Source organism: Stegodyphus dumicola, chromosome 1 (assembly GCF_044657685.1).
Source record: "Stegodyphus dumicola isolate Sdum_Otavi_A_Nest chromosome 1, ASM4465768v1".
Classification (NCBI taxonomy): Eukaryota; Metazoa; Arthropoda; class Arachnida; order Araneae; family Eresidae; genus Stegodyphus; species Stegodyphus dumicola.
Genome location: NC_140768.1, coordinates 31,707,895 through 31,728,192, shown reverse-complemented (window position 1 = coordinate 31,728,192; position 20,298 = coordinate 31,707,895). Strand labels below are relative to the sequence as shown.

The following is a 20,298-nucleotide window of genomic DNA, read 5'->3' as shown; positions in this document are numbered from 1 at the left end:
AATGGGTTTCAGGTTCTCTCCAAATCAACTATCGACGACTACTATCGATTTAGATGCTAAACCTGGAGTCATTCACAAGGAGCTTTTCATTGATCAGCTATCCAGTGGACATGTTGATGAGTCTACCTTAAGCGGTCTCTACTGTGGCGTGATGTAAGCGGTAAGGAAATGGCTGGTCGCCTCACTTAGATAGCTCCTGCGTGAAGCCTTCTACGCACGGTTGACGTTGACACCAACCTTCCGTGGCTGCATCAAGGCAGGATCTGAGTTGAAACGGAGTTGAGATTCTATTCCTTCGTACGCATAACAACAGATAGATGTCATTAGCGCTCGTCTTAGCCGTTGGCCGTCTTTGGCTGAAGCTCTTGGAGGTCGAATCTCTTGTTAGATATTGTTGCGAAAGTTTATGAACCACAGAAGGATTCACATTTAGCCACTTCTGTTTGATTTTGTCCTGCCTATACTCTCCTAATAGCTCTCAAATGCAGTTCTTCGGCAAATGATGCCTACAGTTCATTGTTACAAAATGGCTATTCTAGATGTCTTATCTCAGCATCAGAGCAAAATTTGCAGGCTTGCTCTGAAACATGCAATATTTTGCTCCTCGCAGGTGACATATTTCGATAGCAGCGCAGCTAATTTGCTTGCTGCAGTTTTCTCCGCAATTCTTTTTTTGAGAACGTATTCAAATTTTATACAGATCGGCTTATTTTGAAAGAGTTATGGTTATTTTTGTGATTCTTCCTTAATGTTTGTATTTTACGGAACTTCTGGACTAAATAAAATGATTTAAATGGAAACAAGACGAGGAAGAAAAATCAAAACTACAACTTAAGGAACTTAATATAGTTGTTAAATCTTTATCGCGTTTTCTTTTCAAACAGTAACATTAATTTCTTTATTCTGGTCATTTAAGTAACTAGCGTGTATAAGTTGCTTGAATATTTTCAAAATATTGTTTAAGGTCTTCTCTGTTATAAATCATGCTCGCCGCAAACTTTTATCTTTAAAATAAAACACTTAATGCGATTATAATTAACATTAGTCAAAATAGATTTTAAAATAAAATTGCAATGTAGAATCAGTTTGTTATAAATAACAAGAGCAGAAAAATTGTCCTTAGCAAGCCTTCTTCAAAATTTTTTAGCATATTACATAACAGATCAAAGGAAATTAATTTAAAAACATAATGGGAGTTAATGGAAATTAATTAAATAAATATAAACCGTTGCCAATTTCGAAGGAAATGTGTGTGCAAAAATAGCAAGTAAATTACTCCCAGGAAAAATATAATACTTCTCAAAATATTTTCATTTGTAATTAAATGTTGTATATTGATAGGAAATTTTGATATGGAAATAATTAGAAATTATTCGTAATGGTTAATACTGATAATAACAATAACGAATTAAACTAAAAATGTCCTCTCATATTTACCCTTAAGATGTTGGAAATCGTATAAATCCTGCTTGAGATATTAGATAAATTGCCACAGTGGTTCATTAAATAAATTGAGAAGCATCGTCTGCTTCGAAATTGTGGGGATTTGTGCCATCAGATGTGAAACTCTAAATAAAATTCCCATTTCCTAATATCTGGTGTCTTCCTAGTAACTTATACGTCCATGACGCTTAATATAAATATATCAGAGTATATTTACACTTAATATGAACGTACATGAGTAAAAGAAAATCGTCAAGGTCTTAGTATAAATATTGCCTCTTATAATAAATATTAAAAAATTAATTAAATGTTTCAAGTTATTTTGCATTTATTTGCAGTTATATGGCCATTTAGGCCAGTTACATATATAGGGACCAGAACAAAATGTCGCTATGTTTGGCGACTTTTGGCGATTTATTGCTAAATTTGTTGATAAAAATTAGATGCCAAAACCATGCCTATATTGGCGATATCTCGCCAATTTAACGAGATAGCCATTTACCTCAATGTTAAGTAAATGTGTCTCTGTTATCTCATTTTTTCTGAAAAACCTCGCTTTGCTTGAGGCCGTTTACGTTACATTACACATAATTCGTAGCAATATGAATTCTAAGCGGGAAAGTATATTTAACTGCAATGATCTGAGTTACGAATAAAGTCCTTAAAATTAACATTTTGTGCAGATTTAAAGTTTCAGCAGTTAAATTAAACCTCACCTGACTGCTTAAATGTAGTCTTTGACGATTATCACTTCAGAAATCCTAAAATACGTTCGAGCAGTAAGCACCTCAGAGCAGATACGCGACATATCTTGAAAGTATGAACAAGCACATAAATATTTCATTTTCTTAAAAAATCTTTTAAAAAACGCAGCAAAACGTTTCATTCGAAATACACGACGTATTTTACATTTTTTTCGGTCTATTCTTCATCCGATTGTAAAATGATGGGATACGTCCTAACGTTTTTCACTATTCCTAAACTTTCCTTTCGTCTAGATTGTTTATATTTTTTTTCCTCTTATACGAACATATTCAGTGAAAGAAAAGTTGAAAGACAGACGCCGAATCCCAGAGTGTGGTTAAAGCGTCGGAGAGATTCTTTCTCTTACAATTCCCTGATTTATTCATTTTTGTCCCTGTCGTAAAAAACATTTCAAGGCTTGCGCCCATCAATTTCGTCGACTCATGGATTTATAGGAGAAAAATGCATTTGATGGAATGAAATGCCTTTTTGTTTCCTTCTCTTTTTTTTTCTTGCTCTCAGGAAATATACTCTTTGAAATGCTTTTGCTTTTGTCTGCGATTTCCATGAAGTCGAAGGTGTTTCAACTGGTTTATGAACAAGTAGTACTTCAGAATGTTTAATGTGTTCGCTATTTTAAAGCATTTTTATTGTTTAAAATAAAACTTTTTACTTCTCTCACATTACCTGGAACTCAGCTGAAAACGTAAGTGGGGAACGCAGACATGGATTTCCAAGCATAGTCTGAGAAAATTTGCTACGAACACAGAAGCATTTCTTGCTAGAAGCTACTTCCAGTGGGTTATCAGGATATCATCTAAATAAGATACACTACAGTTTCGTTGTTTGAGTTTCATTCGTTGTTTGAGCTGAAAACGTAAATGAGGAACGTAGACATGGATTTCCGAACATAGTGTGAGAAAATTTGCTACGAACACAGAAGCATTTCTTGCTAGAAGCTACTTCCAGGTGGGTTATCAGGATATCATCTAAATAGGATACACTAAAGTTTCGTTGTTTGAGTTTTATTCGTTGTTTGAGCTGAAAACGTAAGTGACGAACGTAGACATGGACTTCTGAGCATAGTCTGGAGAAAATTTGCTACGAACACAGAAGCATTTCTTGCTAGGAGCTACTTCCAGGTGGGTTATCAGGATATCATCTAAATAGGATACACTAAAGTTTCGTTGTTTGAGTTTTATTCGTTTTTTGAGCTGAAAACGTAAGTGAGGAACGTAGGCATGGATTTCCGAGCATAGTCTGAGAAAATTTGCCACGAACACAGAAGCATTTCTTCCTAGAAGCTACTTCCAGGTGGGTTATCAGGAATATCATCTAAATAAGATACACTACAGTTTCGTTGTTTGAGTTTTATTCGTTGTTTGAGCTGAAAACGTAAGTGAAGAACGTAGACATGGACTTCTGAGCATAGTCTGGAGAAAATTTGCTACGAATACAGAAGCATTTCTTGCTAGGAGCTACTTCCAGGTGGGTTATCAGGATATCATCTAAATAGGATACATTAAAGTTTCGTTGTTTGAGTTTTATTTCAAGATGCCAGAGATATCTGAAAACAAACTAAAATTCATGATTTCAAAATGCGAAGTAAGTTAGAAAAATATGATATATTATTACCAGAACTAATAAGAACACTAAATAACAGCCTCAAGAAATTTGTACCCATAAGAACTTGCAATTAAATTTTGTGAAGAATATGAAACAAAGCAAAATATATGTAAAGGAGTTAACGGGAAATTAAAAACTGCGAAAAATGGGCATATCGAAGCTGGACCCAGCAGAAGTTTGTGTCTTAAGTGATGGAATGAAAAATCATTCAATTTAATTTCAATTAAAACCACATTCTAGATTTGAAATTTGGTTTTAAGTTCGTATGAATACCTTGCTTTCATGCTCAAAACTATCAGAAATTAATGCTTTTTAAATTAATCTAAATTTAAAGACATTGAAAACTAAGAATTCTGCGAAATTAAACAAAGAACAAAACGAAACAAAACAAAAGCATTTTTTTCTCAGAATTAAGAAAACTTAAAAAATAAATAAATAAATAAATAAAAATATTTTTAAAAAATTTAATTAAAGAAATCCAGCATTTTATAATTTTTTTTTAACTTTGGAAATCTGTATAAACAATGAACAATAAAACACGAGTAGAAGAAGCTTTCAATGCACATAATAGTGCTGTGCCACTGAATGATCTGCTTACCTGCCGTAAAATTGTTTAGGCTTTGCCACAGAGCATATATCTCCTATTTAACAGGTATTTTGAAAATCCCAAAACCTGCCATTTTTGTTAAGAAATCCATGTTAGTGTATATTTCAGACGTATTTACGCACTTCAAGGAGATATTACGGTATATGATTTATTTTTTTCTACACTTTTAAATCACATCAAAACTGAAGATAATTGTAAGTTCTGATTGTTTCATTGATGTTTAATTATGTGAAATACAAACTAAAAACAATTTAAATGTGCAAAATGAGTTTTTGTCAAAATAAGTTATTTTACTAACTAAAGATTTAGGTACAGTAAGACCCCGCTTAACGCGGGGGATACGTTCAATCAAAGTAGAGCGTAATGCGAAACAGCGCTAAACGAGGCTATCTTTACATGTAAATATTGGGGTTAGGGGAAGATGGCTAGGAAATTGGTTAGGTATTAAATTTAAAAATTATGTTTTTTTTAATAAAAATAAAACCAAACATTTATTTCTTAAAGCCCAAATTAATACCACATTATTATTTCTTGCAAAAATAAAAACAAATATAAATAACAAAACGAATATTCTTAAAAGAAAACAAATAAAATTCTCAGTCAGTCATGTTTAGTTAGCCTTCCGCGTTTTCAGTGTTCTGCCTTTTTGTGAAAAAAGCATCTAATGTTGTTTGCCTTTTTCTTTTGCGTTGTTCTCTTAAAAGTTCTTCATAAACGGATAGAGCATCTCTAACACCACGCCTTACTTTTGAGCTCCTGTCAAAATTCGGATCATTTTCAATGAATTGATCCATTATTCCAGTTATGGTAGACAACTCCTTTTACAAACGCCATCGAAAATTCTTTTTGCTCTTCTTCTGAATCACTGCTGTCAACATTTTTGTTTTCTTCTTGTTCAGTTAATTCCTTGAGCTCATCATTAGAAAGACTAGCCGCTGCTTCTTGAATTATTTCTTCGACATCTTCCACATTTACCCCTTCAAAATATGTCTGTACAATACCGCACCAAACAAGAAATACAAGTACACTCTTTCGGATATGTATTTGAAACCTATTGCTTCATAATATTTCGGGGAATCCCCGTATGCTGCGAGCGATTTCGTATAATCCCCGGGTTGAAATAAAAGAGCGCTAAACCGAAACAGCGCTAAACGAAACAGCGTTAAGCGGGGTCTTACTGTACTTGTCTTCTGTACCGGCCTTGGCGGAAAAGATGAATTTGCACATTTCTGCATTAGCGACACACGCACAGTTACCGATCTGCGCCTATGCGAAGAACAAACTGCCGATCTGCACATGGGCGAGAAACATACGTTTATAGATAGAACTGGTTTTTCGTAAACGCAAATTATCATTGTAAAATACTCATTATGCTTAATATTTTCAATTTTCAGTCAACGAAAAAAAAAAAAAAGCTATAGTTGATGTTCAAAGAATTATCAGGTGCTGTTGCTGAGCTGTAGCCACCAGAAAGTATTTCTAAAATTGAATTTTCTGTTCTGCTTATATATGTTGTTGTTATGTTTAAATAAATTCTAACAAAACTGCATTGAATAAAGTAATTTTCAGGCATATTTATATTTTGATTATTAATAAGTAGAATTTTCTGGGATATTTATATTTCTTATAATTTTAAATAAATTGCTTGCTAATAAATTGGACTAAATATAATAATTTAAATATACATTAAAATAAATTTTGTTGAATTATGTTGCTATTTTAAATCAACTGCGGAGAATATTGTACTAAATACTGTAATGGATATAAACTTGTATTAAATTTATTTTACATGTATATATTAAGTAGCATTATAAGGTAATATCTCACCTCCTTTCTGCATGCCTTCGTGGTGTAACGTTAGCACACTCGGCGCGTATTCCAAAATCCAGATTCGAGTCCCGGCGAATGCATTGTTTATTTTTCGTGTCTCCTGCTTCGAAGTAACCTAATGAAGCTACAATTTGAGATGTATAAATATTGAATAAGCTGTGGATTTATCGTTTACTGTAGTCACTTTCGCTTAGTGGATTTTTATAAATTTGGCAATAAATCTCACTTTCTTACGCCTAAAATGCGCCAAAGTCATTTTTTCCCGCCAAGCTCTAGAAGACAAGTACCAAGATTTGTGTACATGTCTTCCGGAAGTCTTCCGGGTCTTTCTTGTGTACATGTCTTCCGGAGTTTGTGTACATGTCTTCCGGGGAAGGAGTTGCTAATTTTAATAAATAAAAACGAATGTGGAAAGTAATAAAAATTGGAGAAAAATTCCATTTGTACATCTATCTTTACACCCGTGATGATGTACATGGCATGGATACAACATATCAAGTCACAAGGAAATAATCAGTTAAAAATAAACCCTCATATATTTTTTAAAATTTTGTTCATATGAATATTGATCAGTACACAAGAGATCTGTGCCTAAAAGGAGACTTCCTAAGTTGAAACTGAATCGTCTTTAAGTAACCGATGAAAATCATTCACTCCGTTCACGCGGTCAGTTCGTTCATCGGGATGTGGACTACGATAATTGACGGTCTTAACCACTCAAACACCGGTATGCCCAAGCAGAAAAAGGAAAGAGATCTATAGAAGTTAAGTAAAAATAATTTTTAAACTGCTAAAACACAGCAGTTTGTTTTGATTTTATTGATAAATCTTGCTAAAAGCATTTTCACTTTTTGTAGGATAAATTTTAATTAATAAACTCTCTTTCTTTATCAGAAACGGCAAAAAAATATAATAAAATAAACCCCAACATTTCCAGTCATATAAACTGAATTTCCGTTAGATCAAGTATTTCTAAAGCGCTGGGCACAATAATATTTTTTAAATTCCAAAGCCTATTTATCTTCATAACGTATAGGTCTATCTTTGGTCAATCCCCTATGAATCATCAATTTCCATCAAATTTTGTCGGGAAATGGATAAACTGTCAGCAGCGGTATTGGGAAACCACAGATGTGCTTTTGGGAAACCTGAAATGCCTGTTCTGTATGAAAGTAGAATTGGTTACAGAATTTTTAAATTATGTATGTATAAAACAATTACACTGATTGTTTAGTATATGTGATGATATTGGAATTGATGTTAGTGGTAATATTTAATTAAACATATAGTTTGAAAATGACGTTTACTGGTATTAGATGTGTTCAAACTGTTATCTACATTTACAATAATACATTTATGTGTTAAAATATGATGCAAAGATACAATCTTGATAAACACGAAAGTTTTAAACGATTAGGACTATTTATTTAATTTAAAAATGACCTATCACTTCTTGGATGTAGAAAGGTTTGTTTTTTATTCTTCAGGTTATAAGTATTTCTCCCACCTTCTCAGCGAGTCTTCGTGGTGTAGTGGTCTGCACGCTCAAAGCGTGATTGAGAGGTCCGTGGTTCGATTCTGGCGAAGGTGTTTCTAATTTTTCAATTCTCCTGATTCCCAAAATATACCTAATCTCTCTGCAGTGGCGCCCAAACTAAAAAGGTCTTGGATGATGATTCTCCTCACCAAGGATTTGGCGACTGAGTCCCCTAAAAACCCCATTCGTCCTTTAAAAGGGGGAGTATATAAGATATTTCTCCCGCCTTCCTAACATGCTTTCGTGGTGTAGTGGTCAGCACACTGAGCCGATATTTCAGAGGTCCGTGGTTCCATTCCCGGCGAAGGGGTTGCTAATTTTTCATCTCTCCGGCCTCGAAATTACCTAATGTCTCTACAAGGTATGCAATTATTACTAATTATGGGATTTTCAAGCCTCGATTGAGAAGAATTTTAGTTTTCATCTTCTGAGCCGCCGAACCGGGATAGTAGTTAGAGATACTGCGTGTCGTACCGAAGGGCTCAGTTTCCAATCCCAGAGAAGACATTGACGTTTGTAATGCAGTTTGGAGGCATTGGGGGCACTCTAAATATGCGGCGAGCCGACAGTCCTCTCGACAAGTTGAATGAGAGAAAAAGAGAGGAAAAGGATGGAACAGTCTATTGTTCGTTCCCCTGGGTGTTCTTCTTTAAAGGGGATGGAACTGAAAAAGTCATATTGTCACTTGTATGCTGCTCAAGGCTCTTGCCAACGATAGTCGCAATTTTACATTCTTTGCCACAATGAATTTCGTGGGCTTATTCTGATGCTGCTGTCAGACAAATAAAATAATTCACAACAACCCAACACTAACTTCTGAAATCATATTTTGATAAAGGGGATTATAAAACGTAGAAACAGAGTATTTATTGAATTTTTTAATGTCTTCCAATGATACCAAACCTGGGTAACGCACTGGTTCACCAGCTACGATAATGTCTCCATTCTTCACAAATCCGAAATGAAAATCATGACCAGTTTTGATTAGATTTGAGTTCAACGTTTTCAGACACTAGATTTCTACTATTAATCGATTACTCAAGAGCAAAGCAGACTTAAATCCGATTCCTGACGCTTCCAAAGAAACAAAACTTGTGAATGGCGTTTCTCGGCATTTGACTCTCTAGCTATAAATTAGTAAATTAGAATATAACGGGATATTCCAGTACAAATCTAAGTATTATGTACCGAACATTTCCAGTATTATGGACCACACAATGATGGCATCCAATCCATAACTTAAAAAGAATACTAAAACACACGAAAAATATAAACTGTATAAAGCAGCACAGACCCCATTCATCAAATAACAACTAGACAAATACTTAGTAAAAAAATTGCGAAAATTAAATAAAAAATTAAAATACGGACAAATATTGTATTATATAGGAATGTTGAATGGGGTTCTATTACATGTGAAACACTAAAGTAAGTATTAGAATCATAAGAAACATAAGTCAAATCTAAAACGGCAGATTTAACCAAAATGGAGTTTTGTGACAAATAACAGCTACATATAACAAATATTTCACATTATGTCTAATAATAAAAATTGGTATTCTACCTAATTGTCATCTGATTTTTCACGATATTTACGATGCCTATATTCTTATAATGTTAAACATTGAAATTCGATTAGATATAAGAAATTTTATAAAAAAACATTGTTTCCCATCTAATAAACATTTTAAGAAATTTCAGATTTTTGAAATGAAGGCATAAGCTCTTAACTTACCAATTCTTACTTCCATTCGAAATAAAATAACTTTTCCTCTTGCCTTAATCTGGAGGGGAGAAAAATTTAAGATTAGATGTGATCTATAACTTACTTTTATTTTAGTTTTTACCACACCTAATAACTTGAATAAATTTACCTTGCGAGTTATAAAACACTGAATGTATCTCAAGCAATTCATTGATTGGGCCAAAAGACTTATTCCCTCTCCATATTATGAATACCAGCAGCATCCTTCATGCCCAGAGGCTGGCACTAGGGAATAACTTATTGCGAAAACTGCCCCAAGCTTATCACTGATTGTAGGAAGTAAGGCAGAAAAGTAGACGTGATGTGGTCTCGCATTTTTCCTGCATTCTGCATGAAAGAGGGGTTATTTAGGTTTCAAAGAAAAACGAGAGAGTTACATTTTCATCTGGGAACTCTAAAACCTTAGAGGAAGATTGATGATTTCCAGTATTTCATTTGAGAAGCACAGAAACTTTTTATTTCCTACCTCGATACGCCTCTACTCTTGTGATTGATTGCCGAGTTTATAGACCTACAAACACAACCTTTTAAATAAATTTATAATATTTTCTGAAAATATGGTCTTAAAAAAGGTATTTGTGGGAGGATTATGGAGAAACAGTATTTCGATATACTTGTTTATGACTTCTTTGAAGAATGTTCAGTGAAAATATGCCATTCCCATTGAAAAGCACTTTATCACAGCAAGGGAAAATGCGTTAAATAAAGTTACTTAACTTAAAAGCGGACATAACAGAATCAAGAAAAGTTTTAAGTTTTTCAGACCAAAATTACGAAGAATATTTGTAAAATGATGTCTTCATTGCCATATATTACGTTAGATTAATCATGGCAAAGCATTCGATGCCTTTTGTTTAGAAAAAGTGCCATAGTGGAGAATTACCCTTACTAGCTAATATTTTCAAGATGGCGCTCTGTAAACTGATGGATTAAATGTTTTAATAATATTAATCATTAAATGCCAGGTTAACATTACAGAAACACTCACAGTTACATGCATGGATAACGCGGTTGTAGCACGTCGAGGTTTATTTGGCCAATTTTGAAACACATTTTAAGCGTTACTCAAATATACTGCTAAGGAATGCTTATTTAGACTGCTGACTATTAGATTAGTAAGTAAATTACAAACATTCGTGAAAGACGTATTTGGAAAATGAGAGTGATTGTAATTTTTATAAATGCACGGCATTTCATCGAAGACTGCACGTTATTGCCACATGTTAAGGAAAAACAAGGGAATATAAAGGAGTTCTATTGCCACAGGAAAGAGTTTAGATTCGCAAAGGATTTGATGAACTTTATAAAAGGCAATGGAACGATACAGGAATTTTCGATTTGATGTTTTTAAAAAATATTTTTGTTGGATGTGCTGCGTTAACCATGAGTTCATTTATTATCGTCCAGGAGGGATTGCAGAACATTTATATATTACATTAAATTGCAAGATGCGGGGAGACCATTCATGTCTAATATTGTATTTCATGTTTCGGTAGAAACATTCAGCGATCGTGCCATGTGTAATTTCTATCTAAAGCACTTTAAATGCGGAATATGCCACCCAGACGGTATAATGGTTAGGGAAGCCTACTGCAGTAAAGCAGAATCTTACAGAAAGCATGGATATCTATAAATGGGCATGGGGGCACTCTAAATATGCGACGAGCCCAAAAGAGACTTTTCGAAAGGTTGATGTTAGGGAAAGACGGATGGGAGACCCTCGGACGCGTTCTCTGGAGTGCTCTCCATCAAAATCGGGGGAGGAAATGAACGAAGTCGTACTGCATCTTTATGATGCTCAAGGTACTTGCCAACGACAGGCACAATCTTGCTCTCCTTGCCACGATGAAGATCGTGGATTTGTTCTATTTTATTGTCAGACAAGTGAGATAAATCACAACACACAACAAATGGGGAATGTTTTGCTTAACCAGTCAGCCATCGTGATAATTTTTAAAACTTTAAGAGCGAAACGAATTTAATCACAAAAACCTAGCAATTTAGAATTACGAACTGAAGTCATGAATTTGTGCAAGGACATAAATCAGGATTAGTGCCACAGAATCACTGAAGATAAGGTCACAAATCTTCAAACAGATCCCAGGGCACTAACAATAAATATTTGAATCAAGGCACCTTATAAACTCTTTTACAAAGGCCCTTTATTCACAAATATCCCGAGGGAACCTTTTTCACAAAGCCTCTCGCAAAGGCCAAGGCACCACTGCAAAACAAATTTTTAAATTTATTTGGGAATTACAGTTTGGGATTTTTCATGAAAAGTGTGAACTTATACTGAGGCATATTATGTAAAATATATCGAAAACAAAACTTGAAAAGCGCATCCATCAAGATCCTTTGCGAGGGAAATCGGATCTGGAGGAAACTGTTACAGTTTTTCTGTTTTAGTCACTTAGATATTGATGAAGCTTGCTCTTTCTAAATGATAAATATAGATTTGAGAATGCTATAAGTCAATAGAGCGTTCGAATAAAACATTACCTAATAAGAGTTAAAAAATTGGATTGAAAATGTTATGCTTTTTTCTCAGCCTTACTTTCTGATATCTAAATACATGATTTGTTCTATAAATAGAAGTATGTTACTTTTTTAATTTAATTAAAATAAATGCGATGCATTAACAATCTTAAAAATGCATTTCAGTAAAACCTTTGATCGTAAGAGTAGATCCACATAAGCGACCTCTCTCGGCAGAGAAAGAAGCTGAAATAAAATGCACTACAAGTGGATCTCGACCTCCAGCTGCCATTACGTGGTGGAAAGGGAGCAAGGAGCTGAAAACTGGAAGGACTGATGGACAAACTGGGGACACAACAACCAGTATTATAAGGTTTGTCCCTTCCGTAGAAGACAACGGGAAGTATTTCTCCTGTCGTGCGCACAATCCTGTAATACCAGGCAGTGCTTTGGAGGAAGGCTGGAACTTGGAAGTCTTCTGTAAGTAAATTTTCTTTCTATGGTTAATATTTAAGTTAATGGTGCATGCAGTACATGTAAGTTAGTGGCCTTTCTTGCCAGATGAACGTTTATTCAACTATCTCCGAAACTGGTTTAGATTTAGAAAGTTTATTGAAATAACTCAAAAAGTTTCTAATTTCGCGAACATTTCAAAAACGCTTTCAAATTAAATCTTTTCATGCATGGCATTCAGTAATCTTTACGACTGAATTTTTAGATGTAAATGTACATATACATAAAGATACTTAAGAGGCATTTTTAGAGTTCAAATTGTCACAAATATTTATTTGTTTACATTTGTACCAGGATTGTTGAATCAAAAAACTAAGTTTAGATTGCTCTTTCCGAAAGTGAAATTTTATTTTACATATAATCATACAGCTAATGGAAAGTAACATTCATACTTCCAATTCGAATTTTTTTAACATTGCATAGGAAATGTTCACAATTGCTAGCAACAATCTGAATTGACTTGAAAAAATATACCATTGTCTGCTGGCACCTATATACAAAACACCGGAGACGAACTCCTGCCCTGCCCGAACTTTTTAGGAAAAATCGTGGAATTTGCTATCTCCAGGAAACCATTCAAGTGGGCGTAGCCCCTGAGATCCCCTCCAGGTTTTATATATAACATTGGATGAAAGATAACGCTCAGCCAATAGAAAGTACGATGTCACCTTTGGGGCACCATTCCGGTCGCAACGAATATATTAGATGTGGTGTTCTATTCGCTCAGTCCCCTAATAAGGACCGAATGCAGCCAATCATCCAAGGAAAGCCACGTATATAACCATGTTACGACCACACAGCTAAAAGGCAAACAAGACGGTACTACATGGCTTCTGGCGTTCCTGAATCCTCCTCCGAACGGACGGAGCTTCTAGTTCTGAGAAGACTGTTTATATATCCCTGAACCCATACTGCCTAAGTACAGATCCTAGCCACTAGCTTCCCTATTTATAACAACACATTGCCTCCTCAAACAGGTTTTAGATCAGTTTGAGTAAATTAAATTATGTTGCTTTTATTGAAAAGCAATTCCATAGTACTGTGTTTTCAATATTGACAAAAAATTCATTTCTAATGTCCTACTATTGAGCCAAGATATTAAAAATATTATTATGAAACATAATTTATATTCGGAGTTAATACTTATCTCTGTCTGTTCTGCTTAATAGCTATGAAAATATTACCTAATGAAACTCTGAAACAGAGCAAAATATACCCCCTTCTGTATCTTAGATAGAGCCTTTCCTTCAAATAAAAAGTTATCTATAGAAAATATTACTCAGATATACTCCTCTTCAGCACATTACAAGAATTTCATCATCATAAGTAGAAAGATAACCGACACGCATGTAGTGTTTCGAATGATACTAAAAAAATGTTATATAGATAGTTGCCGTTTAAAGTTCTTTCGTAAATACCAAACTTTCTTTTCATTAACTTTCTGTATCTTAAGACACAATAACATGCCGAACAAATATTAATTCGGAAATCAAACAACAAAAATCAGCATTATATTTTATTTTCAAATTTTTGCAGGACTAGTTAGTTTCAATGGTTTTATCGAACTACCATCCTCAGCTTTTGCTGCAAAGGATGGTGAGTCTCTAAATGAACAAGATAGGATCTCTTTCATTGGCAAACGAGATAGGTTCTCAATATAGGTTCAAACGAGATAGGTTCTCGTTCATGGAGCAAATGAACGAGATAGGATCACTTTACATATGTTATCGGCAAAGTATGAAAGCTCGGCATTCTATAGAATGCCTAGGCACCGCATATAATGTCGGACGTTTTTAGGCAAAGTATAAAATATGAGAAAAATTTCATACTTCCCCAGGTATTGTATATAGTATATCTATATACAATGCCAATAATATATACAATGTATATACATGGGTTGGACAAAAATATGGAAACAGCTTTAAAAAAACATGTTTCTTTGCTTAATATGGTGTAGGAAACCCGTTGGCATCCAAATTAGCTTGCAGTCTTCTCGGAATGGATAAATATAGTTCCTGCATGTTTGCCAAGGGAATATTATACCATTCTTCCTGCAAAACGGTGGCAATTTCACATAACGATGTTGGCGGTGGATAACGAAAATGCACTTTCCGTTTCAATGTAGACCACAAAGGTTCAATAATATTCAGGTCTGGTGACTGTGGTAGCCAGGGGAGATGGGACAACTCATACTCGTGCTCAGAAAACCAGTCCTGGACAATGTGAGCAGTGTGAACAGGGGCTTTGTCGTCTTGGAAGACACCATCACCATCAGGGAACAAAGTTTGTACCATGGGATGAACTTGATCGGCCAAAATGTTCACAAAAGTCTTGGCAGTCATGTGCCCTGACACAGTTATCATGGGGCTAGCAGAGAACCATGATATGGCTGCCGAAACCATAACAGAACCCCGGCCATATTTCACTCTTGGCAACAAGCAGTCTGTATTATAGGCTTGAGATGACATTCTCCAGACATAAACTCGGCCAGAAGTGGGAAACAACGTGAAAGAAGACTCGTCAGACCATATTACTCGCTTCCACTGCTCTATAGTCCAGGCTTTATGACTTAAACACCACCTTTTCCTGTTACGGGCATTAGCATCACTGATGAGTGGCTTCTCAATTGCAGCACGGCCAGCAATTCCCTCTTTATGAAGCGCCCTTCTAATTGTTTTGGTACTCACAGGGTTCAATAACACAACATTCATTTCAGCAGTAACTTTTGCAGCTGTGGTCTTCTTATTTTTTGTCACAATTGCCCTTAATGATCGTCTGTCACGATCACTCAGGACACACTTTCGTCCGCGCTGTGATTTAGCAGATGATGTTTTTCCGCTTTTTAAATATGCGGAATAAATCTTTGATACAGTACCTCTTGAACCTCTAACAGTACTCCGACAACAACTGAACTGTTTAGCACATTTACGAAGTTGTATAGGTGGCGTCAGTAGTCAAAAACGTCAGCGCCACCTACATGTTTCATTAAAATCAATCTTTCTGTTCAAACATGCATTTCACAAGGTGTTTCCATATTTTTGTCCATCCACTGTATATATATACATTGTATATATATATTGTAAACATATGTTATATATACAATGTATACAATTGCATTGTATATATACCCCAAGCATTGTATATATATCCCCAGGTATTACCTAGGCATTCTATAGAATGACAAATGCTCTTTAGCCAAAGTATGAAAAACAGGTTACGATAAGACTTTTATATAAAAGAAGTTCATTCCTCAAAAACACAAATGTTAATTTGAAAAATTAATGAAAGATTGGCATTAAAAACTGTTATTCGAATATATAAACAAATAGTGAGATGATATTGGTACAACATAATAAGTCTGTATTTTCTATATGAGCCTGGGAATCAGTAAGATCTACCTAACAACGGAAATTAAGTTCAGAAACAATTGTAAGTTTCACATCAATGCCCTTTATAATATCTTCTTGTTTCTGCTGTTAGGGCTTACGAAGATAGTTGTACAGTTCAGTAGCATTACATGTAACATTTTTGTATTTGGTTGAAAATTCTTTCAACATTCTGCCACGCTTCCGTGTGCTGTTCTCAAAAGAGTTGGAAAATAACTCAGTGTCCGTGACGTAATGCTCTATATTACTGACGCTTTCTTTAACTGGAAAATGAATGTACTTTGGTTTTCTACAAATATCACATCGCAGCGATTCAGCGGCCAGTAGTCCTGTAGTAGTCATTTTGCATTTGGTGCGAAATGAAAAGGAAATGCATTTCTTATTTTGCCAATTTGTCATTCGGCATTTTATACAATGTCTAGGAAATGTGAATTGTTTCAGACATGCCGGCTAGCTTTAGGCATTACACAAAGCCTAGGCATTCTATAGAATGCCAGATTTCAAACTTTGTCGGTAACATATACACTCAAGAGAACATAATTTATGGTGTCTATAAATTGCTTTCAGTTCGTATTTTGCTTATATGTATGTATGCCAGAGTATTTTGTATTTGAAAGTACCTATTGTTTCTATTATATTTAGTGAACAGCCTAATTATATATACATAACTTCAACCCTAAGATTTCAGTAATTATCATATCATCGAAATTGTAGAATTGCATATAGCCTTAATTCCATCTAGCGCTGTACTACTCATGATGCCAATAGCTCAGATCCTTATCACTGTAGATAATTTAGTAGAAGATTAGATTTAGAATAGAACATTAAATTTTTGTATTAAACATATTTTAATCTTAGAAAAGCGCAGTGATATGGCTTTGCGTCACATGTATTTTAGCTGGGCCGTAAGGAAGAACATCTTAATGAAATTAAAATTATAATTGTGGATGAAGGCGGAGAGTATAGGTATGTTGAATTTCGTACTTGATATTCATGATTTTTTCAGATATGGGATATCATAATGAACTAGCATAATACATTTATATTTTGAAGGAACTCAATTAAAGAAACCCTCTTTCTTCTAAGGATCGTAAATTTTATGACAGTAAACAAATATTAAACACGTACATGTGAACAAATTGCTATGTTGCTGTAGAAAATGTTATATCCATAATAAGAGGGCTTTCTTCGCCCAATACTAAATATAATCGTATAATTTCCTTTAAAAAGCAAATTACAGGGGTTTCAAAAAAAAAGATAAATAAAATTATGGTTCCGGTTTTGTTTCTTTGAGATCAATAATTGAGAGCTAAAAATTAAAAAAAAAAAATTAAAAAAAAAAAAAAAACGAAATTATGTCAAACATGACGTTATTTTCTTCTTGGTAATTTTCTTTTTGTTACGAAACATTAACATGTACCTCAATTCCTGTAATTTTATTATTTTTGTTATTATCAGAATTTTAACAGAAATAAAATACAGAGTAGGAGCTGTTTAATGTATTTGTGTGCTTCCGAGTAATTCAAGAAAATCGATTACTCAAATTTACATTAAATTAATGCTGTTTTATTTATTTATTTATTTATTTATTTATTTTTTACTTTCTTTCTTTTTTTCTTTTTTTTAGCCCAAAGGGGGCAGTTTTCCCAGAAGAGCTATTAATTTCGTTTTGACATTTTACTTTGCTTCACTATAAACGGCGAATTGCTTTTTAAATGTTGCCAATAAATATTAGAGCTCTGCGCTATATTTAAAGAAATTAAATAATGAAGAATCTGAATAAATGTATGTATGTTTCTTGCATTGTGATAAAACAACGGTACCTACAGCCATCAAATTTTGAATAACATACGTCTCCACCCGAATATGAGCATTTGAGCATTTGGAAGCCAAAATTTGGCCTTTGTCTTATTATCTGTTTCACATTTTGTAAAAAAATTATGAGTTTTTGATTAAGAAAAATATTTCAAAGCGAGCAATGGCAACACTCTATGAAAAAAAAAATTATCTCCATCGTGCGAGAGTCTGTATCAGAAATTTTAAAGATATGGCCTTTTAAATATTTTGTGATATTGCTGTTGAATTAAATTTTATGGTTTAAGTGCGAAGAACATGTTATTTAAAAAATAAAGTTAACAGACAAAACCTTAAATTTTAAAGCTTTCCGATTTTTATTTTCATTTATTTATTTATTTATTTATTTATTTATTTATTTATTGTATATTGCTTTATACATTACACTAATTTTCATAGAGTGATGTATAGATTTCTACATATTATTATTCAAATTCTGTGTGTAAACAAATTAGTAATTTTTAAAAATTTCAGGCAATTTTTACAGAAAGTATTAAGCAACTGACTAAACCTCAATGTAAGGTTGATTTCCTTTGTTCAGTCACCTTTCTCTTCTAGAATTGTATATTTATTTTACTTTTAGTAAAGCTTGGAGACCTAACTATAACCGAAAACAAGAAAAAAATTATCTCCAGAGACTTTAATAGAAGCCGAAATGAGCTGAATTTCACTTTAATGTTTTACTCTGTTTCAGTGCAGGCAAGAAATAATATAAGATAATTTATTATATAAAAATTCCACTTAAGATTTTAAAGACTTTGGTGAACTCAAACACAGACTTTAAAGAAATTTTAAACAGAAAGAAAAAGGAAGGTGAAGAAAGAAGGTGGAGAAGAAAAGAAAGAAAAAAATGTAAAATCTTAAAGCTGTCCGATTTTTTATTACTCCCAAACGTGCGTTTTTCATTTACAGACACATACTTGTTCCCAGAGCATTTGGGCTAACGTCACATTAAAGATTTGATGACCGACGCTTCAAAATTTGATGACTGTAAGTAACGTTGTTTTTACAGAATGCCAGGAACATTCCTACATTCATGTAGATTCTTCATTATTAATTTCTGTTAATATAATTTAGAACGATAATTTTGCTTGCAACAGGCTGAAAAATTATTCGGACATTTAATGTCATTTGGAGCAAAAAGCTGTTTTGAGACTAATAGTCCTTCTGTGCTAATACACGTTTGGGCTAAAAGTAGGAATAATCTCTTTTAAGAAATTTTAAACCGACCGCAGTTAGTAAGCATCACTGAATTTTAAGCAGCATGTATTGCTTCAATATAAATATCTGTGAAATATAAGGTATTTTACATATTTTTATGTAATAAAAATTAGAAATATTTGTAAAATGGCCTATAAAAATATTCCTCAAGAATAATTAAACTTGAATAGTTTATGAGCAATTTCAAATCGTCTTAAATATCATGAGATATATTTTAAATATGTGATAGCTTTCATTTGGAACGTAATTAATAAATAAAATTTTAACTAAAATACATCTAGAAAGCTATTTAGCAATATGTAAAATCACCTCAACTAAGAATATAGAAGAACAAATCGATAACTGTTATTTGTGTTTAATCTCTTACGAGACTTTAAATTACACATGGCATGGATAATATAACGAAATAAAATTCTGTTCTTTACTGAAAATATGATATTTCAATGATAAAGATGTTAATAATTTATTGTTTTACAATAAATAATTAACTTTTACAAAGTAAATTGGATAGTTAAAATTGCTCTTGTTTTCGTGTTATTCGAATTAGACATAACATGGATGATGTAACAAAATTAAATTCAGTTCTTTACTGAAAACATAACATTTTAATGATTAAAAGATAATATGCATGTTAGTAAACACCTTTTCCAAACTAAATTCGGTATTTAAAACTGTCCTTGCTTTCATATGCATTAAACACGCTTAAAGAGAGAAATGCGAATTTCATTTTCTCTCGATAGATGTCACATTAAACTGTATTTTTTTCATGGTATGTTTATCACAAAAATTCAATACGTGTTTAAACTGAATTTGATGTATACGTCACATGACTCCCTTGTATGGAATATTAAATTATTCGCATTTTTTCTTGACACTGTCTGCTAGGTTACTTAGCGTTAATCTCACACATTTTATAACTCAGATTGCACAAAAATTATATCATATGAAGAAGTATCTAATCGTTGCCACATGTTGTGTTCAAATACTGTAATAAATCTAACAAATAACAAAAAGAAATTAAACAAATAAGCAAACAAACAAACAAAACAAAAAAAATACAGTTTTTTCGCAAACGATTCAGTATTTCTCATAAAATTAATTCAGATCTCACTTCGCGACAAAATTAATAAACTTAATATCTATATTAAATATTACGAACTGAAACTTAAACACTTATTTGCTCGAATAAATTCCAGAATGGATTAAGCATGATTTAATTCGTAATAATAAAAGAAGTCGTTATCTTTACTGTTGCACACCTTAGTTTCTCTAGTTTGGCAACTAATTAACTATT

At 33.3% G+C, this 20,298-nt stretch overlaps 1 protein-coding gene across 1 annotated transcript in view; it reads left to right on the top strand.

Annotated features, from left to right (window-relative positions):
• LOC118192559 (neural cell adhesion molecule 2-like) overlaps positions 1–20,298 on the top strand; it is a 585,775-nt gene that overhangs the window by 264,750 nt on the left and 300,727 nt on the right. The window contains exon 5 of the mRNA XM_085810465.1: positions 12,217–12,510. Coding sequence (XP_085666591.1) covers positions 12,217–12,510 — 294 coding nt within the window. The remainder of the gene's footprint in view (positions 1–12,216; positions 12,511–20,298) is intronic.